This window comes from Apodemus sylvaticus, chromosome 10 (assembly GCF_947179515.1).
Source record: "Apodemus sylvaticus chromosome 10, mApoSyl1.1, whole genome shotgun sequence".
NCBI lineage: Eukaryota > Metazoa > Chordata > Mammalia > Rodentia > Muridae > Apodemus > Apodemus sylvaticus.
In genome coordinates, this window is record NC_067481.1 from 96,320,620 (window position 1) to 96,347,790 (window position 27,171).

Genomic DNA, 27,171 nt, shown 5'->3' on the forward strand with positions numbered 1-27,171 from the left:
TGCCTCTTCAGTGAATCCTGAAGGAGGCAGGTACAGCTGAGCTATTCTGGAACCTTCTTTTTCTCACCAGAACCCTATGACTTCATGGCCAACTGCCAGCGGAACTTGAGCCTTCATCTGTCCTGTCCTGTGAACTCCCTAACTTCTGGTTTCTGGATTTAGGGGGGCAATAAAGTATCCCCCTTGCAGAAGAACCTCCCCTGGCTCTGGGGCTTAGGTTATGGCCATGGTGAAGAGGTTGTTCAGGAATCATCACAGGCCTGAGTCTCACACAGAGCAGAAGGCAAGGGCCCTAGGCAAATGGGACACAGATACAGAGGATGATGCCCCAGAACAGGCAGCCGGCAGCCGCTGAGATTTCAGCCTTCCCAAGAGCCAAAATAAGAATATTGGGAGAGACAAATTTTGATTGTTTTATTTAACCTAATATATCCAAAAATATCATTTCAACATGTAGTCAACACACAGCTGTGGACAGATTGCACATGCTTTTTTGGTACCAAGTCTTTGAGACCCTGTGCGGTGTTTCCTACCCCTTGGGTCCAACTTTAGGTATGGCCCTTCCCGATCCAGGGCACCTCCGCCATCATCACTGGGACTTCCCACCGAGTGGTCAGTTCTGACTTCTTGAAGAGCCTGCTGTGCCCAGGCTCAGGACAGAATACTGTCCAGGAGGGTCGCAGCACCCATGCTCTGCAGTGAGCCTGAGAGCAGGTCTGAAACGGGCTGAGAAGACCAGGGTCCCTGGATGGCCCTCTCTGGGCTCTGGCTGCGACACTCATTAAGAACTGTGCCACTGCCCGCCAGACAGCAGCTACTGTTTACAGAAGGTGCATCTGCCTGACTCCCCAGAACGTGGAGCCCAAGGCAGACAACAGGGGCTCTCATTTCTCATTCCAGACTCAACACACTCAGCCCATCTCCTCATGGCAGGAAGCGCCACTCTTCTGGAGGGACAACTGAAAGGCAGGAGCTGCAAGCATTCCAGAGAAAGACCCGTGAGGCCAGAGACAATGCAGCTATCTTGACCAAGTTCCCTCCCAGGGGAGAAGAGCTGAAGGTGACTGAGATGTCAGGTCCAGCTTGGTCCAGTGGAGCCAGCTCTGACAATACAGGGCTTAGGGGTGAGGTTCCTTGGCTCTGGTGCTCACAGGTCCATCCATCTGAGGGCTACCTAGGCTGGCCAGGCCCCGAGAAGCTACTTCCCAAGGCCTACCACACAGTACAGTAATAAGCAAGCTACTATGGACACCAGGGACCTAAGTGCTTCAAAAAGACCTGCCTTCCGGCTGTGGTCCAATGCCATGACCCCCAGGTCTCAACGCCTAGGGCAGATGTTGGTGAAATCAAATTCAGTCTTCATGTGATTTTCAGATCACAAGCCCCAGGCAGAGAACCAGTCCCATCTTCTGGACAAAGACATGGGGCGGCACGTGTGGCACACGTGGGTTCCCTGACAGATCCTGCTCCAGGCTGCACAGCTCCTCATGCCCTTGCTGCTGAAGGTCCTGGCTGGTGTGAGCAGACACAGGGCAGGTGCTCAGTCAGAGCAGACACAGCAGTAAGCAGTAGCTCCCGCCTGCTTACCTGTCATGTCTGTCTCACACACTAGCCTCTGCTGGCTCTCAGAAGTGAGCCACAAGGGGTGTGAGAACACACATTTCCTCCTGGGAGAAGGAACCCAGGAGTGGGGCAAGTCTGAGGACCAAAGGGTCAGGGACTAGGGAAAGTGCTGATGATGTAAACTGCCCAGGACAAAGGGTCTGGCCCCCACACCAGCCAAGCCCAGGGAGGGCATTTGCTCCTGTTGCTGTACTGCCCAGGGGCGAGGCTTTGGCTGAGACCAGGGACCCTGGGAGGAGGTGTAGAGGGGCTGGGGTGCTGCTGTCCAAGGGTGGGGGCCAGCCCTCACGTCTGGGCCAGTGAAAGCTCTTCTAGGCCTCCCTTTCCTAGGCGGTATCTTGCTAGGTCCTTCCTGGTCACCAGCCCGACCACCTGCAGGAACAATACCAGGTCAGAGTCCCCATAGGGTCTACAGAATTTCTACTCCATGCGATAGCATACTGCACATACTAGTTTTAGGTAGGTGTACAATAACAGGCTAGGTCCCAAGGCTTACTGTCCTGAGACAGACGAGACCCGATGTCCACCCACAACCTAGCAAGAATACAGGAAGTAGAGTGTGAGCCAGCTCCAGCAATCTCCAGCAGAACAGACAGATACCACAGTCTTACCTGATTGTGGTTATCTACAACCACCAGGTGCCTCAGGCCCAGAGCCCGGAACAGCTTGAACACTCGAGGAAGAGATGCCTCCTGCAAGGTAATCAACTGCCTTTAGCCCACTTTACCCCACCATGGGAAGAGATTCAAACCCCCAAGCCAAGCATTTCATGAGTACTGAACTGTATCTTCCCCTCCATCCCTGACTCTAAGGCCCTGGGTACTGCTAGTGGGCTTCTCCAAGGTTCACTACCCCTCAAAGCCCAACTTTCCCCAGGCTGTCCCTAATCCATTCTAGTCAGAGGGCCCATCTCAGGATGCAAGCCCTACTTGCACCATCCCTGAAGGCCTCTCTGCCTGCCATTACTCCACAAGATTCCAGCGGCTCCTTACTACCTTTCCAAAGTGCACAAGGCATCAAACCATACCCGAGGCCTGCTTCCAACTCCTCTGGGTCAGTCAGTACCTGAGGCACAGTGTAAGGAGAAGGGTTCATGAATTCAGAAAGGTCCATGGTACATTCACGCTCATCCTGGGATACATGGATGGACTGGATTGGGGGGAAGCGCGGATAGGCATCGCGGAAGTCCTTTAGCCTCAGCCGCCGCTGCACCAAACCCATGTTGGACCTCTCCACAAACACCTGCAGGTAGCAGCCAGTTATGTGCCTGCCGCTGTGAAGGACGGTGCCCAGGACACTCCCACCCATGGGCTGCTGGGTGTACCTTGTGCTTCAGGAGCACGATGAGCTGGGAACGCAGGATCAAGCCTTGGAGCCTGGCTGGCTGCAGGAGAGGAAAGAGTCAGAGGCACTGAGACCACAGTGGGAAACTTCAGCCAACCCTATTCTGGTCAGATTCGGGCTACATGGCTGCTGTTTAGCAGTCACCTCTAAGCAAGGCATCGAAGTGGGCATCTCTCACTCACAATCCTGCTGATCCTTAAAGTATCTGACATAGGAGCCTTCCAGCAGTCCATGGAAGTCATGCTGACAAAGAAATCAACAAGTAGCAAGATGTAGCCCCAGTGTGTTCCTCACGATGTAGCCCCAGTGTGTTCCTCACGATGTAGTCCCAGTGTGTTCCTCATGATGTAGTCCCAGTGTGTTCCTCACGGTGTAGCCCCAGTGTGTTCCTCACGATGTAGCCCCAGTGTGTTCCTCACGATGTAGCCCCAGTGTGTTCCTCACGATGTAGTCCAAGTGAGTTCTTTACCTTCTTTCAAGCCATCAGTGTCAATGTCCAACACATCCTAGCAGGCTAAGACCTGGGCAAATGGTGTCAACATTAACTGTCCTCATACCTCACCAGTACCTTCTGACAGATGTCATAGTTACCAACCCCATGACTAAGTCCAGTTAGAACCACAGAAGGCCTGTAGTCTGTGGGTGTCACTCCAGCTAAGAGAAGACTTTAATCTACTTAAGGGGACAGTCTAGCTAAGAGAGGACTTCATTACTCTACATGGAATACAAGACTTCCTGTTCAAGAGCTGGAGAAATGATCAGTGGTTAAGAGCACTTGATATTCTTGTAGAAGACCCAGGCTTGATTTCAAGCACCTACATGACAGCTCACACCATCTACAATGCCAATTCCAAGGAGATCTCTTGTAGCCTTTGCAGGTACCAGTCATACATGTGGTACACATACATACATGTAGGTAAAACACGTAAATAGAATAAAGATAATAAAGTTTCTTGTTCAGGTGAACCACATAGCCCCCACCATGTGCTGCTCACGGGCACAAGATAAAAATGAGCTGACATTCAGAGAGGTACCCACAGTACCTGGGTGTCTCCTACATCCTCCACGACAGGGAATCCATTGTGATTAGATGCTGTGTCGCTTAGGACATCCACAATGATGCCAACCTTCTCTCTCCTCCTCAGGCAGGTCACAGGTGTGCTCATTACTTCCCTGCCAAGAGGCCCAACCCAAGGTGAGTCACACTCACCCCACAAGCTGTCAGGGTACTTCTTTAGGAGCTTTTGCACCATGTGAATATTGACTGACACAAAGCTGTCAGACTTGGGACCCCAAGACTCCCATTTCCATGCCAGAGACTTAAGCAGGCACTGGGATACCAGCCATGGACCAGCCACAGTGGGAATGCTGGGACCTGGGCTCTCCACAGGCATTCAGTGTTTCCCTGCCCACATCCACCCATAGCACCCAGGAACCCAAAAGCTTAACAGGCCAGCTGGCCATACCTGGCAGTGAGCGAGTGAGAGGTGACCGGGGCTTCCCAGTGTAGGAAGGGCACACTTTGCAGCTGGATATGCATGTCATAGAGGCCCTGGGTGCAGAGTCACGATTCAGGACACTGTCCAGAGGCCCTCATGGCACACTGCCTCCCCCAGAGCCCTACTACTACTCTACTCTTGAAGAAGGGCATATGGGAATGACTCAATGGGCCCCCTTCCTTCTGCAGCTATTACAAGCCCCTTAAGTGCCAGGCTACAAGGACAATATCCACGGTAAGCAGAGGACAAACCACCCCCTCATGCTACGCACCTCAATGAAGACATCACCCACAATCTTGGCAGTCATCAGCACCAACATGATGGGAAAACCGTAGGTCACGTTGCTGGTGGCCTCCATCATGATGACTGTCAGGCTGAGGGTCATTCTCACGATCCCACCTGTGGGGGTAATCATAAGCCCTATCCCTCTAAACACAGGATCCCAGCTCTACTGTATCTGCAGTCTTTTACCCACCCATCTCTCCAGACCCCAGAGGCAAGGATGCTAACTGCTGGCCCTACCCACTGCCACCTGGCCATGCTATGGGACTGATGACCTCACCTGCCTCCCTTCCAAATCTGCTCACATAAATGACAAAGGGTAGCTGTGGTGGAATGCACAATGGCTAGGCAGGGTAAAACTGAGGCTAACTCACCCAAGAAGGCAAGAGCTGGGACTTACCGAGCTGAGCAGCGGCTCCCATCAGGGCGTATTTACCTGGATCTGCCCAGATCTGTGGGAGGCGGCATGGGTGAGCATCAGAGACAGTGGCGCTCCTCACCCACTTGCCAAGGCACACTAGTGAAGATGCTATGCTTGGGCATAGTGGTCTGCACATGAGACATCCTACTCCAGTGCCCTGCTAGCAGCAGTGTGCTAACATTCCAGCTAGGTGTGCCACATATAGGGACAAGGTACATAAGCCTATGCCTCCTGCCTATGCCCATGAGTTCAGGAGGCTGTGCTTTTGCCAAGGACCTATAGACAGTGAGGACAGCAGACAAAAGTATGCACAAGGTACCACTGCTCATGTCCACGAGGACACACTGAATCACCCAAGGAAAGACATTCATCTGTGAAGAAAAAGATCCTAGAACACGTCACAACACAGATGAAACAATCAGACATCCCACTCAGTTAGAAATTACAGATATACAAGGGTGTACACTGTGTGCCCTAGAAAATGTTGGCAAGAGATGAGCCCAAAGGCAGCAGGGAAGCTAGAGGCTAACAACTGAGGAAGGGGAGAGGGGAGCGGCTGTTAACACACACGGCTCTGTTCTAGGTGAAGAAGCAACACTGAAGCTGGAAGAGATGGTGGCACAAAGCTAAGTATCTGATGCCACTGAACTGTGTATGTTCACAGCAAGCATTCTTGTGAGCCACATTCAGAAGACAGAACCAACCAAGCTAGGCAGATACCTGAGCCTGAGGACAAGGCAGGGCCGCCAGAGGCTTCCTGTCGCCATCCCTTCTGTAATTTGTCAATCTGATTTATTCCCTTTCCTCCCCATCCCTTTTTTAATTTTTTCCTTTTCTTGTTTGTTTGTTTGTTTTTGAGACAGGGTTTCTCTATATAGCCCTGGCTGCCCTGGAACTCACTCCATAGACCAGGCTGTCTTTGAACTCACAGAGAGCCACCTGCCTCTACCTCCTGAGTGCTAAGACTAAAGGCATGCCCTACCACTGCCCAGCGTAACTTGTCGATTTTACTCAAACTGAAGTGAGAAAACACACAGATCAAAACCACTCAGTAGCTGGTGAGAGGAAGGGCCGAGGCCTGCGTGCAGGTCAGTGCGAGATGACCCGGGCTCCTTTCACAGTTGTCATGTGGCTATTCCAAGGCATCAGAGCTTTTGCCTACATGCGTCCGGTGTCCAGGTCCCACCTGTGGTGGCCCCTAGACCTCGGCCACCAGGACCACGTGAGTCTTAGAGCTCAGCCTACTTCCCCAACTCACCGCCGCCCCTGTGAGGTAGGACATGGAGATGCCAAAGAGTCGGCCCCAGGCAGCCCCAATGAGCAGGGACGGGATGAAGACTCCAGCAGAGACTGTGAGGCCATAGGTCCAGCAGGCCAGGAAGAAGTAGACCAGGGTGAACAGGCCGAGAGTCATGGGATTATACGAGCCTAGGAGAAGGAAGGAAGGTCATCTGGCTATAGCTGGGCCTCAGGCTTGTGCAGGGATCTCCTGCTTGCCATGGGCTCCCATCCCAGGAGCCAGCCCACCAGAGCCCAGGCTCCCAGTAGTCCCCAGAAAGTTCTGTATTCTCAGCTTCTCCAGGTGAAAGGTAGGTCCCATCAGAAGTGCTGGTGAGGAAGTACAGCAAGGTCACCTCAAGATGGCTGCATAGGTGTCAAATTCAGGGACCATAATGCCAACACCAAACTCCCCAGACTGGGCAAGAGCCTGAAGTCAGTGTGCCCGCCCCATGTAGAGGCTGTTCTCTAGCACAAAGAGGAAGCCCATGGTGCTGAGAGCAACAGCTGACTTTAGCCCAGATGGGCTCAGTCAGTGGGACTTCACATAGGCCAGCTGCACTAGGAGCTTCACGAGTCTGACCTGAGCTGGGAGCCCTGCAATACTTCAGGGAAAACACTTCCCAGAGGTGAGAGGTGACCAAGGCATGCCATGTTCTACTGGGCCCCAAACCATTCCTAGCCACTGTAATTCAGTGGCCAAACCCCAAGACCTGGGAGGTATGTCCTTCCTAAACAAGACAATGAAATTGTATTTGTGGATGAAAAACCAGAGAAGGTCAAATGGAGAAGAACCACAGCGGCCTATGTGAAGGCCAGGGTGTAAGAGGTCCACGTGTGTAAGGCCACTGGCTTATTCTATAGCAAGTCTATCCATTAACTTCCATGATCCTTTCCAATGGACAGCACCCCACACAAGGAAGTCCCCAGTAGCCTTATGACAGAGCACAATTATAAACAACTGTCGCCATTAGTAGGGTGTATGTCATGGTTATCCTCAGTTGCTAATTTGATACACTTGTGAACAGGGAGCTAAGGAAACGCCTCCAGGAGTGGACACGTCTGTCAGGCATTTTCTTTTCTTTTCTTTTCTTTCTTTCTTTCTTTTTTTTTTTTTTGAGACAGGGTTTCTCTGTGTAGTCTTGGCTGTCCTAGAACTCACTCTGTAGGCCAGACTGGCCTCAAACTCAGAAATCCTCCTGCCTCTTCTTCCCAAGTGCTGGGATTAAAGGCATATGCCACCAGTGCCCCGTGAAGGGCATTTTCTTGATTGCTAATTGAAGTGTAAGGATCCAGCATACTGTGGGAAGCCAGAAATCAATGTTCCTTCATGGTCTTTGCTTTAGTTCCTGTCTCAGCTTTCCTCAAAGATGGACCATAACCTGGAAGCTAAGTAAACCCATTCCTTCTCAAGTTGGTTTTGGTCAGTGTTTCATCAACAACAGAAAGCAAACTAGACGGGAAGGGAGGAGCTGGAGACAGAGGCCTAAGGCGGCTCAGCTCTGCTTGGGCCTAGTGTGTAGGGCCTAGGTCTACACAGGGGTACAGCTGAGCCCAGAAGGGCTTGGGCTGAGGGTCATTAAGCTAAGTTTTCTACTGGAGAGAAAGATGGAGGTAACTCAGGTGACTATCCTTAGGAAGAAAGGTGAAGAGGATGGGGAGCTCAGCCAGTCCCTCTCTGGGGCTAGGGCACCAGGTACCCCACAGAACCCAGCAGTCCTGTGCAATCCCATGTCTCCTACTCTGCAAGGTTGGTTCCTGCACTCCAGCACACCGCACCATACCAGGGACGACTCCTTAGCAGAGCAGTGACCTCTGAGCCAAGGGCTTGTCCCCTGTCCATGGAAGCTGCAGCCACGCCGACTGCACATACCTGGCGGGTCATGGAACAGGCTGACAACGCTCTTCTCAGGGGTGTTAAAGAAGGCTGCGGCCATGGAGTTGTATTCGCCATCTGCACAGAAGAGCTGCAGAGTTGAGAAAGGACACAGAGGGAGAGATGGCCACAGGGCGGATGCTGTGCGGCTGAGTGCTGCTCACGTACCCTGAGTTTGGAGAGCACCAGACAGGATCTGGGCTCAGAACACAGCCCGAGGTTAGGTTCAGACAGGGTTTCAAGAAGTGGTCAACCTCCCTGGGAGATGGGGGTCCATCTGTCCCTGCCATCCAGAAGAAACAGGAACCTAGGAGCTTCATGAGCAACGCTTCAGAATCGACAGTGGGACACTGGTCCTGGAACCGGTAGGCCCAGTCTTCTCAGACGAGTCCTAACTATTTTACTACATGGAAGGGCGCATCATTTGTTTGCCTGAGGACAGGCAGCTCTCACTGGGGTCACCATATATGAGCATCTTTATATGGTTTCTGTATGGTTACAGGTACACACTTCTCTAGTCTATTCTGACTTTCATTCTAAAACTCTCTCCAGGAGGTTTTGGAAAGGACTTGGTGAGATCAGTCTAGTATCCATTCCCTAGGCACCTGACAGACAGCCTCGGCTCTCCATGAGACTCTACACACAGAGCAGCCTAGGACCTGTGAGCATTTATGTCTGGGAACATGAGGTCTGCCGTAGGTCCTATTCGCAGGGCTGCCCGAAGCCTGTGCCTACCTGGAGCGGGTAGGACATGGAGCTCCCCTGCAGGGGCTGGCAATCTCGAGACGAGTAAATCAAGACAAACGCAACTGTGGCTGTGACAGCAGCCACCAGCATGGCCTCAATCACTTGGAGGCAGGGCCGGTGGATATACCTAGAGACCAAAGTGGACTTTGCTGCAGGGATGGACAGGGATAGAAGCCTCATCTGCCCTGCCCCGGCAGTTGCCAGGGAAACCTGACCCAGAACCCACTGGTGAGAGCGTAGCACAATACAGGTTTAATGATCAATCAGCCCAGACTCCTGGGGTTATCTTTTTCCCCGTGGCTACAGACGTCTTAGTATCGACTCACCCACCGTGCTACACCACCATAGCAGCTGAAACCAGTGCAAAACCCAGGTAGACCATGAGCCTGAACAGCTTGACTGCTTCTAATAAAGGGCTGACACTCCAGGCAGAGGTGGTCAGCATCTTTGTTCTCCCTGACAAATTTTATCTGCTAACTTTCACAGACCCTAGGACCTGAGGAGCATTTCTCAGAGGAGGCGCCTCCTCTTCCTCCTCCCCTGCCCCACCCCCATCTGCACTTACTTGCCCCCCTCCCTCAGGCCACACTTTCTCCACCTGCCCCGAGCAGCTCATCTGCACAAACCTTCAGGGAAGGACCCTTACTGACAAGGCCTCCACCATTTGTCCATTTCCTGCACCCAGTAGGGCCATACCTGTCAATCTGGTACACAAAACAGGGTTCTCACCTGATTCGAAACATGGTGAGCCAGTAATTCAAGGCATTGAACACGGCTCCAAGAATGCCTCCTGTAACCAGAAGAGACCAATGTTAGTGTCACAGGGAGAACAGTGGAGCTCCCAGAAGGGGGAGGCCCTGGGGAGGGAGCACTGTCAAATGGCTTCGCAGGTGTTATGCAAAGGCTTCTCTGCCTTCCACTCAGTGCTGTACAGAGCAGTGCAAGCCGGCACGCCTCACTCAGAACCCAACCCTCAATCTCTGAGCATGGACATGACCTTGAGGTAGAAAAATCTACACCTGACCTCTGTACCAAGTATAAGGGGTAGAGCATAAAGATGGACTCCTTTAAGGCTTGGGTTCCCTCCCCAAAATCTCATTATGTGTGTGTGTGTGTATAAATGTTCTAAATTCCAGGAGAAGAAGAAGAAAAAAAAAGAATATGAACCACTTCAGGCCTTGAGTATTTTGCGTAAGAAGTCCCCATTCTGAAGATGTTGTAAAGTTCCCCCACCCCTCAGAGAATCTCATTCCAAGTCTGGAGCTTTGCAGTGCCCACCCCTACGTGCATCTGCATAATAACTCTAGCAGTGCGATGCCTAGAGGTGGGGAGTGGAGACCTTGACCAGGGCAACTGCAGGCCTGTACCACTTTGGAGCTGGGAGTCCATCCTCCCCAACACAGGTTCACTCTGGTCCATGCTACAGGGAGGGGCCCTTACCCACCACACCCATGGCGATGAAGACAGGAATCTCATGGATGGTGTAGGCCATTTTCTGTGCAGAAGAGAGAAAAGAAAGGCTTTGAGAATTTGCTGCTTAAATTACAGGACTGGACAGGTGCTCTGCTCACATGCACAGAACCTTCTAGCACTTCTGTCAGAACCACAGAAGTTCCATGTGTGAGGTAAATGGTCTTTAAGAAGACCTTATGTCTGTGGCCCTTCATGGCAAGCTGGGCTGGGTGGCTGTGCAGCCGTCTCATGCTGCAGCTGTGGTACACTCACAGATCCCTGTGCACACCTTCAGAGCACTGCAGGGCCCACAAACTGACACTAAGAGTTCAACATCCCTACAGATCTGTATTTTCCCAAAGCCATGTTCAAGTCTCAGCCTTATGCCAATGGGGTTCTCAGGTGGCACCAGAAAGGTCAAGTTGGAACTATGTGGATAGCAAATTACCTCTGAGTCAAATCTTCCAAAATTTATGAGGCCAGGGCTGGACAGGTCCCACATGTTTCCATGGTAGATGCTCAGAACAAAATTCAGTGTAAAGGTGGAAATCATGGAAGCAAAGAACTGTTGCAGAGAGAAGTCAGAGACTTAGAGACTTGCCTGGTACACCCAGTACCCTCAGAGTCCAGCCCAGCCCACTCAGTACTCAGTGTCCTCAGAGCGCCACCTGGCCTGCCCAGCACCGTCAAAGCCACACTTGGCCCAAGGAGATTCTAAGAGTTCTATAGAACACTCCCCTGAATGCCAGAGCAGGCATGGAGACTGAGACTAGGACTTGTCATTTGGAGAGTTGTGTGTCTGGATACCCCACCTAAGACAAAAGGAAAGGGGCTGGAGCCAAGTGAGGCTGTCAAAGTTCGGGTTGTGGCTCTACACACAAGCCAATGAAGGACATTAAGAGATGGTAATTTTGGGGGGTTCCTAGGAGCCAGCAGAGGCAGGCAAGAACATCAGGTGTAGAGCTACTGGACCCACTGAGGGACTTAACACAGACGGATGGGCTGACTACGAGGAGTTCTCAAGGGAGGAACGAGTGAGATCACCCTGCTAGGAGGGATGGGGGGCACCTTCCTCAGGTACTTACAATTCTCCATGTCAGGAACTGGTTCCAGAAGGAGGCGCCTTCTTCCAAGCTAAACAGGACCCCACCTGGAAGGCAAATAGCAGGGCTAAAGTGCCACCAAGGCCACAGGGCAGCCCATCCACTGCCACTGCCCAACAGAGGCACCAGGGAACTAAGATTGTGACACGGGGATGCTGCTGGGTGGATCCAGGCCACAGCTGGTATCTGAACTGCTACACCCTTACTAGGCACTTGTCTGCAAACCTCAGAACTATGCCTACAAGAAAGCCCTGCTTCACCATCCTGGGTATCCACGAAGCGCCTGAGGGCATCGCCAGAGATGAGGTGGAACTGGCCCTCCTTACCCACAGGGGCTCCAAATGCAGCAGATACTCCAGCCGCAGCTCCAGCTGAGACAAAATCCCGTTTCTCTGTATCTCTGCGGAAATATTCAAAGATCTGAAAGAGAAAGATGCAGGTGTTGTGAGAGGCTCTGCAGGGCTGCTTTCATAGGAAGGGAAGTTGGAAACAGGTCCTATCAAACAGGCCATAGGAGTGCTGTAAGAGGCAGGGGCATGTTTTTCAGTAGATGATAAGACAGGGAGCATTTTTCTAGATAATCACATCATTGTCATCACCACAATAGCTACTGGATCCACAGAGCACAATATTACAGACAGTGACAGAAAACAGGAGAGCTGGCATTCCCATGTACCCACAGCTGACAACCTAACCACAGGATTCCATTTGTGACAGTGACGGAACTTCTCCATGCATGAAGAAGTCTATGAACTTCTTGTTCCAGCTCTACCCTAGTGACTGAAGAAAGCGCAGTAAGTGGTAAAATACCTAAACTTGTTCTAATTCTAACAAGGATTGTTCAGACAGGCTTGATGGTACATCCATGGCATCTCAGTTCTCAGAAGCCTTGAGACAGAATCCTAAGTTCATGGCATGCCTGGGCTAGACAGTGTAACCCTATTTCAAAAGTCAGCTATAGATGTATCAGCACAGAAGTTTAGTGTAATGCCTACCTTACTGCTGGTAACAGTGGGGAACATGACAAAATTATACCATATGTCTACGGAGCCATTTACAGTTCCAACCTCCTTCAAGTGAGTATACTTCTGAGAAGCTGGTCAGAGATTCAAGAGAATCACACCAGCATCCTAAGGACTGACCATGGAGAGGCCACATGGTCTGTAACCACCTGGATTGGGAGCAGATCAGACTGCCCTTAAGTTAGAGATGCTGACAGGAACTGGATGTTGAGGGAGACCCACAGGTCTGGAGCTGACTCACCTTGAAATCTCGCTTGAGTGATGTTGACCTTCCCTGTGAAATGCCTGCAGCGATCACAGATCCTGAGTGGATCATTGGTCCTTCCTGGAGCACAAAGCATCAGTACTCAGTGGCCATGCATGGTGTCCTCCAATGGACAGAATCTCAGACTCAGGAGGGACCAGTGTCGTCACGCACTCTGTTGTTACCTTTCCCACAGCCAGTCCCCCTACCACAGACAGAATCACGCCGGACACCTTGATCACCAACGTCTGGAAACAAGGAGGATAAAGAGTTTGTATAAACCCTGTTGTACATGCCTAGCCCCAGGGCTCCTGTTTCACTCCCCCTTGGGGAACTCAGTGTTGCTGTATCCCTGGAAGGTTCTGAACGAGGAAGCTCAACCCTGCCCTATGACTATGCCCCTGCCCTAGGCCCAGCACAGCTTTACCTTGGAGACAATTACTTGCTGGGACTGACAGCATGGCCCCTACCTCATGAACATACAGGTGCAAGCACCTATTCCACGGACACCCCAGTATTCATCCCCACATCAGACCAGGAACCATGCAGGTGGGGACTAAAGGACTATGACTCCCCTGAACTATGCGAGCCTGGTGAGTGATTAGGGAGGTCAAGGGTGAGCAAAAGCTGTCTCTGTTATCTGGCCCCATCAACAATATAAAAAGTATATCTAAGTTATAATGGTTCCCCTGGCATGTGGCCCCAGGTGCAGGGAGACGGGGCTACTGGGAAGGACAGCACTGCTCAACACAGGCTCTGAGGAAGTCTCCTAAACCAGTCTGCTAGCCACAGGTATTTAGCGAAACATTCCAGATTGTTCTACAAAGTCTAGTCAGCTGAGTGCTAAGGAGGAGCACCATGCCCACCCACTCTACAGCAGGGCAGCAGTACGGGACTCTCGAGGTCCAGAGTGTGACCACACTTTGCTTGGCTCCAGGGCTCCAGGCCAGGAGCATCCCAGGGGAGGCCATGGAGTACCAGGCAAGGGAACACTTCAAAGGAAGCCAACGCCTCCCTGCCTTCTAAGATAGGGACAAGAGGCAGTATCTGGCCAGACCCAGGCAGAAAGGCTGGCCTTGCAAAAACAAACAGTAGAAATAGACTGTGGTGACAACTGCCCAGCCTCTGTGGCATTAGGATGCTGCTAAGATTATGTGAGTGTGAGAGAAAGATGGGCCATCTCCCACCCTAGCTCAGCCTCTCTAGCTCTGAAGTACTCAGGGCCACACAGTCCTGAGTTTCAGACATGCACTGCATGACTGCAATCACATTTACACTCTGGTCCCACTTACTGCAGGCAAAGTTCAGTTTTTGCCACTTTCAGATACACAACCTTGTGCCGGGTGTGGAGAGTCAAGCAAAGACAAAGACGGACTTAACCAAGCAGAAATCCCATGCATGCCCCACCCTGTCTTGCTGCACACCTCACCTTGAGCCGCACCACGTGGGGGATCTTCACCCCATTGAGGAAGCACTTGATCTGAGGGATTCCGCTGCCAGCAGCAACTGGCTGGAAAGACAGAGGTGCCAATGAGCATGTAAAGTAAGGGGAGGCAGCCTCTATAACCATGGGAGCAGGCATGAGGAAGGGCTTTATGTCAGGGAAGTAGAGGTCCTTCCCTACGCCCAGCCAGGAATGGAGCAACCCCTGAGGAAACCTTGTGAGCATGTGTGACGGGTCAAGGGAAGAGTCTGATGGTCATGTGTCCCCAAGTGAGCTGGGTAAGGGGATAGTGCAGGGTGAACAGGACACTCATCAGGTACCAAGCAGGAACTAACACTTCCTATCTACAGACAGCTGCTTTCCATACATAGGGCAGGTTCTGAATGTTTTCTATTCCTTCTTTTATTAACCCCACAAAAAAGGCAAGGAGCAAAGAGGAACCCAGGAAAAAGGCGGGCTCCTGAGAGCTTTGGAATTACGATGTATTTTGGAGGAGCCACTGTGGGTTAAAAGTACAGTCTCCCTGGGGAATGGCTGGTCCCGCTGACCCCTCAGCTTGGAGCTCTGTATGAACTGCCCAATTTCCCAGGAACGTCAAGCCCTGGAATAATATTATCTAGCTATATGTAAATATGGGGTAGGTGTGGTATACCTATGGTCTGGATATGAACTGGGTGGCCACGATATAGGAGTTATACTATTAGATTAAATATTGTATTACTAGGAGTAAAGCTGAGGAAACCTTGGTGTGTTTTCGGTTCTGACTGAACAGTTCCGTTCATACTACACCATGATTCTCTCTGGCAGAAAGCCTCCATTGTCACAGGCTAACAGGGGCCCATGGTGGGAAACCTAGAGGAGTCCGTACTCTCCCCAAAACCCCATACCCACTCTGGATCTGGGGTCCCCGGTCTCCCACACACAGTGGCTTTACCTCTATGAAGGCCACAATCACAGACCCCACGAGTACGAAGGCAGAGTTGAGCGTGGCCCACAGCAGGAGGGAGAAGGACAGACCGCCCTTCTCTGTGAACTTGTCGATGTCTCAGGGATGGTCAAGGACAGGTACCCCTGCACTTCTGGAGCACATATCTGCCCTTCATGTCTCACTCTGTGCCAGTCATTCTGGCCAGATCATCTCATTACCTGGGCGGGCACAACTACTGACTAGCTAGTGGCCACGGGGAGTGGAAAACTTTTAGACGTCTCACAGCCTGGCTAGGCCGCCGCCACGCCACACATAAGTGGAGCGGAGTGCTGTGCATGTATGGTATGTGATCTCTATGGAGTCTGGTCCGCTCTGTTCTTACTGCCTGCCCGTGAAGACACAAGCTTGGGTTCTGCTGCTGACCCTCATCCCGCATGCCCCATGCGGCATGCCTTTGAAGGATACTGTCCTTGATGACTCGATACTTGAGGCCTGCCAGGTTCTCCACAACAATGTCAATGAAGCAGGCTACTAGGCCCGTGAGGATTCCAATGAGGGCACAGATAACCCAGCGCTTGATCTCCACTGTCCTGAAAGCCTAGACAGAGACAGGGAACAGGGCACAGACGAAGGTGAGCACTCCATCCAGGAACCTGCTCTGGCGCTAGCAGATTCAAGGGCTGTCACTACACATAGTACAAAGTTCAACTGTCGCCCCAAATCTGCCAAAAGCAGACTCCAGCCAATGTTTCAACGACCACTAAAGGCCACAGGAAGTCCCAAGGAGGCAACATTCCCTAGGAATTCACAACTAGCTACTAGTATTTGAAAAACTGTCTACCATCTGCAGAACAACCTTATTGGCCATGATGATTACAGTCCTTCATCACAGTTTCCAGTATCTGGGGACAGGGGTCCCATGTTTAGAGCCCCATCCTCCAATACACAGACCATGGAAGCAAATGCTGGCAGTAGAACCCACAGCTTGGGGGAGAAAAGGGAGGGAAATGAAAGAGGGGCACTGCCTGGCCCGATGAGCCAGCACCCAGGCTAACAAGCCACAGGGCCACTTTGCTTACCGTGTGGTTGATTCGTCTTTCCTCCTCCAGGAAGAGCTGATTCTCACTGTTGTCATAGTCCAGGCTCTGCATAGACCAGGGCACAAGAGCGATTACTGACCCAGGGAGCTGGTGCAGGTCCAGCCAGGGGATGGGTGGGGAAGAGGCCGGAAAGGATAGGGCTTGAGCCTGGGAGGGAGAACAGAGAGCCTACCTCATACTTGAGGGAGAGGAGTTTCTCGTTGTGCGGAATCTCCTTGGGGAAGGAGGGAGGCGGGTCCACTTCCTGTGGAAGAAAAAAAAACATAGTCTCATATCCCAGAGCTCTGCATTATCTGATACCAAGGCTGCGAAGGCACAGAAATCTACAAACCACCATCCTCTGGGATATCTTAGGTTTGTTTCAGAAGAACAAGAATTAATTAGTTTAACACTCTAGAAATCAACCAATGAATAGCAGATATCTGAGTTCCAGGTCAGCGTGGTCTACAGAATAAGTTCCAGGCTAACCATGGCTACACAGAGAAACCCTGTCTTGAAAAACAAAGCAAAGCAAAACAAAACAAAACAATAACAAAACTGAAAAACCATTATAAACACTCAGCACACCTATAATCCTGGCACTCAGGAGGCAGAATCAAAAGGATTGGAAATTCAAGGCCAGCCTGGGTTAAGTAGCGAGACAATAATACCAAGCTAGGAGGCAGCAAGGTGATAGAGTGTGGGCCTGACCAAGGTATCTGCACTGCGTGGCCTCCTCCACTGTGCTTCTGTCCCCTTCACAGCTGCTGGGTCACTGGGCCTCAGAGGCCACATGGGTGTGTCCTCTCTGGGAGTCCAGACCACTCACCGGGTCCAGGAGCTCATCGTCCAGCTCCACGTTGTTCATCTGTCCAATTCGGAACAGTGCAGAATGGGACTGAAAACAGAAGAGAGACCATGAGGGCAGCAGATGAGGGAGGGAGGCAGGCAGAGCAGCGCCCGTTCTCATTCCCACCCCCACTCAGCCCTCCTCAGCTGCTGGAGCCCAGGTCTCCTCCTGACATGTCCCTGAGAAGTCCAGCACGGGACAGAAAGCCCGTCTTTCCTCGCCGTAGGACACCACCCTGTCTATTCCATACGAGAGAAAGCATGGCCATGCGCCAGGGCTAAAGGCTACGGATGTGCCCACTGTGGGTGCTGGTGCTCAATCCTCTCTCAGCACCCTTCCCATTCCAGTCAAGAACCACAACTACGACAGGAAAGGAAACCAGGGCCAACAAGGAAGCTTCTGCACCGGAACCCAGGAGGAGGGCCTGCTTAGACAGTCCATCCCTTCACTGTCCAATGAGCTTGGAGAACTTGCCCTTTCCAGCCCACAGACATCCAACCCTCCCGTTCATCTGCATCTGTCTATCCCAGAAACATTAGATCCCCTTACAGAGCTCCTGATCCCAGGACACTCCTGCTTCTTACAGGGACTGCAGACAGGTGGGCTTTTCTACATTCACCCCCAAACACACGGTAAAGCTGCCCCACTCTCCAGGGGCATAGCAGCCTGAGACCCATAGACACCACACAACTGTCAGTGTGCTCACCACAGCCATGAGTTCCCTCCCTGTGACGGTGCTGCATCATAGGTTAACTCCTACTCTACCCAGCAGCTAGAGCCTAGAGTGACAGCAACGAGGACGGCATCCTGTGGGGCAGGTGCAGGACTCAGGAATCCGCTGGCTGCCCTGCACTTTCCTGTGCATACATAGGCACAAGTTCATGTTTACAATTGGAGGATGGAGAAAGTGTCTTAAAATCACATCTGTGGAAGTGGCTGGCAACCTTCACCCTAAGTATCCTCAGGTAGCACAGGTACCTAAGGAAAGGGCACAGGATGAGATGACAAACATCTAAACTATTTACTTCTCTCGGGTGGAGGGTGACCTAGAAGGGAACACACCCTGCCCCCAATCCATGTCCACTTCTAGACTTTTCCCCTGCGGAAGGAGTAACTGTGGGCTCTTGGTTAGGCTGTCTTCTGTTTGGTCCCAGACTTCACATGACCCACACATGATAGGCAGACTTCACATGACCCACACATGATAGGCAAGGCTAGGATCACTGAGAGAGGTCCCCTCTGACTCTGTCACAGTCTCACTCAGAAAACACAGACTCATCGCGGCAGCCACTCTGAGGCAAGCAAGCTGTGATAAGAGACTATAAGCAGGCCACCCTCTATGCCTTGTTGAGAACAGTCTATTTTGAGGGCCACCATGAACAGCACAACAACACAGTACTCTGGCTATATCTGAATTTCATATGAACACGTAACTTGACTAAAAGTACATTCCAAATACTGCAAGGAACACACATCAAAAGTTACTAGTCTTCAGGGATAAAAAGACAGCTTAGTAGTTAAGAGCACTTGCTGCATTTGCAGAGGACTAAGGGTCAGTTTCTGAACTGTCTATAATTCTAGTTCCAGGGGATTCAACACCACCTTCTGATCTTAGTGGACACTGTACACATGTGCACAGGTATGCATGTAGGCAAACACTCATACACATAAGTAAAACTAAATGAAATCTCAAAAACAGTGTAAGTTACTCATTTCCTGTAATACACAGGTTTCCTATGTCTTCTCCATCGGACATTGTAGTGTGACACTCACACCCACGACCCTCTAATGGACCATAGGCCCCAATACAGCCTCTCCCAGGATGACGTCACTTTAATTAATGACACCTGAAAAGACTGTTTCCACATGAGGTCCCACTCATAGGATCAGGGTTAGGGTGTGGACATATTTTTTTGGGGGGTTGGGTTTTCAAGGCAGGGTTTCTCTGTGTAGCTCTGACTGCCCTAGGCCAGGCTGTCCTAGAACTCAGAGATCCATCTGCCTCTGCCTCCTGAGTGCTGCTACCACCCAGCTACACCAGGTAAAGTGATTTCCAGGGTATGGTTCACATCTTAGCAACCATAGGGCTCCACTAAAGAAATGTGCATGCATATGTCATCACACGTGATCGACAAGAAAGTTCATGTTGCTCTTTAAGTCAGCCATGCTCTGTAGTCTGTTGGCCACTGTGCTGGCCCAGCAAGGAAGCTGCTGCAGTTTCATCCCAGTCATTTATACAGAGATGCATGTGCCAGGCCTGTGCCCACAGGACTCTTGGGGTGTCACCCACCATGAACCCTGATTGCCTTCTCAAGGAAATTCCCTTAAGTATTGAGTGACCAGGAAGAAACCCAAGGATAATGAAGTAGAGGCTGAGGTAGGTGGCCAGGCTGTTTTACCTACAAATGGGCCTGACAAGCAACAGGCCATCAACAATTATTTCACTGGACCATTTAAGTACCAGAGTCAGACCCATAAGGCCTAAGAAAATGGAACCTCAACAGTCTGAGAGGATGATAGAAAGGTGGGTCACATGAAAGCACTTGCTCGTACAATATCCTCAGCCTGAGACTTGGTGAGCAGGGGCCCACACCCATGAAAAAGCTACAGCAGCCGGGCAGTGGTGGTGCACGCCTGTAATCCCAGCACTCTGGGAGGCAGAGGCAGGTGGATTTCTGAGTTCAAGGCCAGCCTGGTCTACAGAGTGAGTTCCAGGACAGCCAGGGCTATACAGAGAAAACCTGTCCGAAAAAACCAAATCCAAAAACAAAAAAAGAAAAAGCTACAGCAAGCAGAACCCCAAATCAGGTGAAGGCTGACTGTGTAATGAGTGACAGCGGGACATTCCAGGCTGTAGTGGGGCACAGGAGCTGGCCTACCTTAGCAGGGAAGGAGCTGCAGAGGACTCAGAGCTGAGTCTGACTAGCGGAGGGTCCCATAGATCTAGACACACTCATGCACAGTTGGCAAACTCAGTGCTCTTGTACAGAGCTACGATTACTCAACTCATAACCCTAAAAGGAACTTGTTGAGAATATAGGCCTGCTCAGTACTACTTTTGCAATTTCTGGGAATCTATAATTATTTCAAAGTTACATAAGACAAAAATTCCCACACACCAACAGATTGAAAACGTAACTTTCAAGACAATAAATGCAAATCATAGCATCTGAGAATGACTGATAGGCAGAAAGCAGACAATTGCAAACCACCCACATACAAACAAGAGGTGACCAGAAGAGCAAGTCTCTGGGCTGACCCCTCCACACCCCAAATGCAGAGAACTGGCTGATCAATATAGACGGAGGTGCACAAGACTCCAGTCAGATGCTACTGTCTACCTATGGGGGGGGATAGAAAATCAGGGCTGAAGGAATGGCTCCGTGGATAGGAGTGTTTGCTGCACAGGTCGAGGGCCTGAGCTCAGATTTCTGTCCTAGGGGGAATGCTGCTACCTGTGTGCATGTAGACACAAGAGCATCTGTGGGGCCTGCAGTGGCCGGTCTAGCTTCAGGTTCAGTGAGAGTCTTTGTCTTAAAGGAATAAGGTAGTGATAAAGCAGGACACCCAATGTCTTCCTCTGGACTCTGCATTTGCTTGTGTGTATGCATATGCATGGGTACACACACACACACACACACACACACCCCACGTGCACACCCGCTCACCCACCCACACCCACCCACACATACACACCCCTTTCCCATAGACACTAATCTTACACACATACCACATATAGCCCTTTGCCATATATATTAATCTCTCACCCATATACACCACATACATCCCTCTCCCAAATGTACTAATCACACATACACACCCCTCCCATACACAACAATAGTGATGATGATGATGATGACGACAACAAGACCATCTCAGTAAAAACCCAAAAGAACAGAAAGTGGAATCTCAAGGGACATCTGAATACCCATAATCACAGAAGCATTATTTACCCACTTATCAACAGATATAAAATAAAAATAAAGCAGTAATGCCTGCTACAATACAGGATCGACCTTATAGACAATGTGCTTCTAAGTCAGTCACAAAACAGACACACACAAGGGCCTGAGATAGGGCTTGGCTGGTAGGGTGCTTGCCCAGCATACAGGAAGGCCTAGATTTAGTCTCCAGCACTGCATCAGGCATGGTGGCAAAAGTCTTGGAATCCCAGCACTCAGGAGGTAGAGAGAGGAATTGAAAGCTCAGGGTCAGAACTAGAGAGATGGCTTAATGGTTGAGAACACTGGCTGCTCTTCCAGAGGACCTGGGGGTTTGATTCCCAGCAGCTACATGGCAGCTCATACCATCTATAACTATAGTTTCTGGGGATCCAACATGCTCCTGGCTTCTGCCTACATTGGGCATGCATGTGGTGCACATATATACATGTAAGCCAGCCTGGTCTACACAGTGTATTCCAGGCCAGTCAGAGCTATGTGGTGACATCCTGCCTCCACTCTTTCCCCATCCCCCCAAAGTTCAAGGTCAGCCTCAGCTATAAAGCTGTTTGAGGTTAGCCTCCTTAGTATGGCTACACCCATAAAGACAGAAAGTAAGGTGGTGGCGGGGGAAGGAGGACGGAGGCAGGAAAACTCTGGGTAGTTTCAGTTTTACAAAGTGAAGAAGTTGGAGAGACTGATTGCTCAACATTAAGAATATACCAGATAAGGCCGGGCGGTGGTGGCGCACGCCAGTAATCCCAGCACTCTGGGAGGCAGAGGCAGCGGATTTCTGAGTTTGAGGCCAGCCTGGTCTACAGAGTGAGTTCTAGGACAGCCAGGGCTACACAGAGAAACCCTGTCTCAAAAAAAAAAAAAAAAAAATCCAAAAAACAAACAAACAAAAAGAATATACCAGATAGGCAAGTCATAACGGTGCACATCTTCAGTTCCAGCCCAGGCAGAGCTCTGAGTTCAAGACCAGCCTGGTCTACAGAGTGAATTCCAGGGCAGGCAGGGTTACATAGAGAAATCCTGTCTCAACAACAAAACCAAAACACACACACACACACACATACACACACGCACACGCACACGCACACACACACGCACGCACGCACGCCTCTCAGATGGGTGGAAAATACCTGTAATGCTAGATTCTTAAGAGGTTGAGGAAAGAGATCAAAAATGAAAAGCCTGGCCAGCAAGATGGCCTAGTGGATAAAGGTGTCTCCTTCAGAGCCTGATGACCTGAGTTCAATCCCCTGAATCCATATGGTGGAGGAAAGAAGTGACTCCAAGTTATTCAGATTTCCATATGTACATGTGCAGACAGAAATACACACAAAATAAATATGTGTAAAAAGAAATTAAAACCTGGCCTCAACTACACAGAGAGTTCAAGCCCAGCCTGAGCCACTTATACTGACTAGACACTATACCAGTACTCTGACCACACATAAGCCTTAGACGGAGTGGGAAGTGGGGCGCTGTCCAGTGCACAGAAGCCTGGGTCGGTCTCCATGACAGGGTGAAGTGGTGAGAAGAGTGTGTGAGCCTAGACAGCACATGTATGATACGTGCTCTTCCTACAAAGGCACACACATGCATTCACCCACCAATTTTATTTGAGAAATGAGGACAACTTTATTCTGCCACCTTCCAAGTCAACTGGAACCTGAGCTGGAAGACGGCACTTTTGCACCAGTGAGATACCCTATTTTTATATTTTTAATACTTTTTTTACAGACAAGGTTTTTCTGCATAGCCCTGGGTGAGCTGGAACTCATTATGTAGACCAGGATGGCCTCAAACTCAGAGATCAACCTGCCTCTGCTCCCACCACACACAGCTTTCATTAAGTTGCTCACTGTCGCATACACCTTTGTATTCTCACCTCCACGGGCAGCTGCCATGTGCCAGGCTCCAAGCTGAACACCAAAGAAACCCAGACCGCTGCAGCAGGGGCATCAAAGCGACCGACCAACCAGTGCAATTGTGACAAAGGTGATAGAAAACTGAGAAGAAGCCGGGCAGTGGTGGCGCACACCTGTAATCCCAGCACTCTGGGAGGCAGAGGCAGCGGATTTCTGAGTTTGAGGCCAGCCTGGTCTACAGAGTGAGTTCCTGGACAGCCAGGGCTACACAGAGAAACCCTGTCTCAAAAAAACAAATCCAAAACACCAAAAAAAAAAAAAAAAAAAAAAAAACACCTGAGAAGAGAGACTGGCTTTAGATGCAGTAGTCAGAAGGTCGACAAAATTAGAGCAGCCCGCAACAGGGAGGAGTGAGCCGTGGCGAACAGGCCTGGGGGTGGGTATCACCCTGTATCCTGCTTGGGGGCGGCCAGGGCCCTGTCCTTCAAATCTCCACATCCTGTTGGGCTGAGATTTGCTCATGAGCTGAGAAAGAAGAAATTCCTAAGACTGAGAACCAACAGCTCTCACCAGAAGACAGCAGAGCCAAAGGGCCACCTGGGACAGTTAGAGGACCCTTCCCTGAAGCTCCAATGGCCACCAGTTTCCCGTCTTCCCTCACAGCAACCTCAGGCTATGGTCTGTGGTATAAGTTATCAGCACAGGATACAGTCCCATACTTACCTGAGGCCCCTCCTCTGCAGAGGGAGGAGGTGTTTCTGGTGGCGATTCCCAAAATGGGCCTGAAAGAATGCCTTGCATTTAAAGACTGCAAACACTCCCTGCCACCTCTCCACCGTTTGCTCCAGGATCAAACAGCCTTCCAGAAAACTCTACTTCCTGTTGCCCACACACATGACCATGACTTGCAGGCTGACTTCACCCTCTCCTTGTTCCACTATCATCCCACACCTAAGAAAAGGACCAAAGACTTGGCCTCTAGGTAGTGCTGCAGGGCCTGAGCTTTAAACAGGGCCCAGCCTGCCCAGCCTCTGGCAACTACCACATTGCATGGCCAGCTTCCGCTTGGCTGGGTGGCAGCAGTGCCTTGATCCAACCCTGGAGATGCTGCAACAAACCCCAAAGGTTCAGGAGCTAGCCAGGATAACAAGCTCATGTTCAGTACCCAGGGTCACCCCACTGTGTTCCCCTTTCTATTTCCAAAGGGTCCTGACTCCAGACTGGCTCACAAAGACTCCTACTGCAGCACAGGACAACCCATGCTTAATTACAAGCCTGCCTATTGTCCAGACTGTCCCTGAGAAAAGAAACGCCAACCAGTCATTCAGCTAACGCGGGGCCACAGCCAAACGTCAAGTGCAAAGAGTAATTTCTTTTAGTTTGACTGGGTTTTTGATTTGTTTGTTTGGTTTCAAGACAGGGTCTCATTTAGTTCATCTTAGCCTCAAAATCACTTTCGACTTCTGATTCTCCTGTTTCACTACTGGCGTGCCCTGATTGTAGGTATTTGCCACCACTTGCAATTTTACGTGGTGTCGGAGGCTGAGCCCAGGGCTTCACTGATGCTAGGCAAGCACTCTGTGTCTCCAGACCCTTGCTGCTAATGACTAATATCTATTGATAGCCTGTTTCCTAGCAGGCTTGCTCACTGTTAGACATTCATTAACTTTTTTACAGATGAGAAAACTGGCATCAGCAGGCCTCAGATCCTGCCGGAAATTCTGGCTGGTCCAGTGCTCAGTACAGAGGGTTCCCAAGCTGTAGCCAGTGCCTGTTCAACCTGCCTAAGCAGTGTGGAGTCCCCAGCTCCCTGCATGCCTCTCCTAGGCTGTGTCAACTTGTGTGCCTGGACAAGACTACACCCGGCACCGCAACCCGCACACATGTCCTGTGCACCTCAGTGACCTGCACACAGGCCTGGCAACCCACAATGGGGCAGGTGCACAACTATTTTTTTAAGTTGCTTAACAGCAACCAATCAATTGTATTACCTGTAGATTTAAAAGCTATAGTGGTATTTAGGGGAGAAGATCAACTCGTTCTTTACTCTCGTGTCTCTTTGCAAAGAAAAGCAAAAACAAATAAAAACAAACCCCACACCCATTCAGCCCAAACTCAACTTCTGTCCGTTTCCAAATTCCTCCCTCTCTTGGTTGTTTTTGTTGTTGTTTGTTTGTTTTGTTTTATATGAGCACACTGTTGCTCTCTTCAGACATGCCTGTAGGGGGCATCAGATCTCGTGACAGATGGTTGTGAGCCTCCATGTGGTTGCTGGGAATTGAACTCAGGACCTCTAGAAGAGCAGTCAGTGCTTTTAACCACTAAGCCATCTCTCTGGCCTGTCTCTTAAAACCAGTTCCCAACATAAAGCTACTTTCTTTTTGGAGAGACACGTGTGTGTGTGTGTGTGTGTGTGTGTGTGTGTGTGTGTGTGTGCTGAATGTGGTGTTACTCTGGTGGAGGCCAGGAGAGGAAAGCCTGGTCAGATCACAGGAGCTACAGTTACAGGTGGTTGAGCCACAGGCCCTGGGTGCAGGGACCTGAACTTGAGCCTGCTTCCAGAGCAGCAACAGCCCCCTTCCCCAGAGGTTACTTTCTTTACAATGAGGATAACAAATCACAGCTCCCAGAAACACCCTAGGAAGGCAGATGAAGTCCTACCACCTGGATCACTGGTGCACACCAGATTCCCAAGCACATGCCACGTCCAAGGGGGCTGAGCAGCATCCCAGCAACCAGGAGCTGACTAAGGCTTTCACTGTCCTATGCACCTTCAAGGGTGCAAAGAAAACCTAGATGAAATTTTTGATGCAGGAGCCCTATCTTGTTCTTCTTAGCCTTTAAAACAGCGGGGGTGTTTGTTAGACACCTCTAAAATCAGGAGGAAGGATAAGGGACGATGTGAAACAGACTAATCCGATGCACAGAGGGAAGAGAAGCAAAAGCAGGCAAGTAAACAAACCCTTCTCCAAACGCTGTGCATTTAGAGGCACAAGCTGTTCTGAGTGCTGAGCACACTCTGGCCTCTGACTTGTTGCTTATCATGTCTGGCTGCACATTCCACATTCAATGAGGTACTAAGAGAAAATGAGTGGAAACGCTTGTCATGGCAATTACAGCTCAAATCCTAGAATTAGTCCTGCGAGAAAGGAGACAGACAATTTCATTCAGGGTGCAATTCTGCCATTTTAACTGTGAAAACTGCCAGGCGAGTAGTCCAGGCCTTCCAAGTTCTTGGGAAAACGTGACCGGATTATGAATTCATTGCCAGTCTGTGGTCTCACTGTGAGACCTTATCTTGAAACGCCAAGGGATGGGGAAGCAGTCCTGAGGCCGTATGCTTGCTTAGCATGTGTACACCCTGGGCTCGAGCCTCACCACGAAAAGTAAAAATAAGAAACAAAAACAACGTTAAAGTCTTGGGATTTCTTGTTGAAAAGCCAATGACAATGGTTGTTGGAGGAGTGGGTATCATTCTCTCTAATGGTGTAGCCACTGGGGAACGAGATGGGAAGAAGGGGTTGAAAGAGAAAAAAAGGAAGAGGCTTATGGGTGCGAAACTACCAAAAATAGTCTTCCAGGATTCAAAAAATAACGGAGGAGAACGCTGTGGCCTCCCCCTGGGCCCTGCCGGCGCACAGAGGACCCGCGCAGCGATCCCGGTGGCCGCGTCTGCAGCCCGCGGGCCTCACCTGGCGCGCGCCCGGACCGGCTCCGTTCAGCAGCGGCGTCTCCTCGTCAGGCTGCCCGGTCCTTCGAAGCAGCGGAGCCCCCTCCTCATCATCGCGATCTCGGCCGGACCAAGATACTTTCTTAGAGACGTTGGCCATGGCCCACTGAGGACCAAACTCAACAAGAAGAGCCGGCAGCCCGGCAGCGTTCCCGTGACCTGTTCCCGGGACTCACGTGACCGACCATTTGCGTCACGTGATGCGACGGAGGCCGGCAAGGTCTGTGAGCGCGGGGTCTCTTGGGAATTGTGGTTCACTGAACCTTGCAGCCCAGGGTAGAAACCTAGATCTCAAGATTGCTAGCAGTTAGTGTCTTCACTGAAGGCAGCGATTCAGACTCCAGAGAAGAACCAGCCCGAAATGCACTCCCAGTCCCTGAAGAGATGATGTGGAAACAAAATAAACTAGCTATAAAAGTTTTGGAATTAAC

At 50.8% G+C, this 27,171-nt stretch overlaps 1 protein-coding gene across 1 annotated transcript; it reads right to left on the reverse strand.

Annotated features, from left to right (window-relative positions):
• Window positions 1-400: 400 nt before the first annotated feature.
• Window positions 401-26,913, reverse strand: Clcn7 (chloride voltage-gated channel 7). The gene is made up of 25 exons (XM_052194716.1): window positions 26,703-26,913; window positions 17,172-17,240; window positions 16,536-16,607; window positions 16,343-16,408; window positions 15,729-15,861; window positions 15,270-15,379; window positions 14,321-14,401; window positions 13,077-13,139; window positions 12,889-12,972; window positions 11,952-12,045; window positions 11,608-11,672; window positions 10,971-11,087; window positions 10,511-10,565; window positions 9,800-9,860; window positions 9,059-9,197; window positions 8,321-8,414; window positions 6,428-6,597; window positions 5,149-5,200; window positions 4,738-4,865; window positions 4,434-4,519; window positions 4,011-4,140; window positions 2,948-3,007; window positions 2,689-2,865; window positions 2,235-2,315; window positions 401-1,995 (listed from the first exon to the last, which is right to left on the reverse strand). The coding sequence occupies exons 1-25, from the start codon at window positions 26,838-26,840 to the stop codon at window positions 1,909-1,911; spliced, it is 2,412 nt and encodes an 803-aa protein (XP_052050676.1). The 5' UTR covers window positions 26,841-26,913; the 3' UTR covers window positions 401-1,908.
• Between the last annotated feature and the right edge of the window lie 258 nt (window positions 26,914-27,171).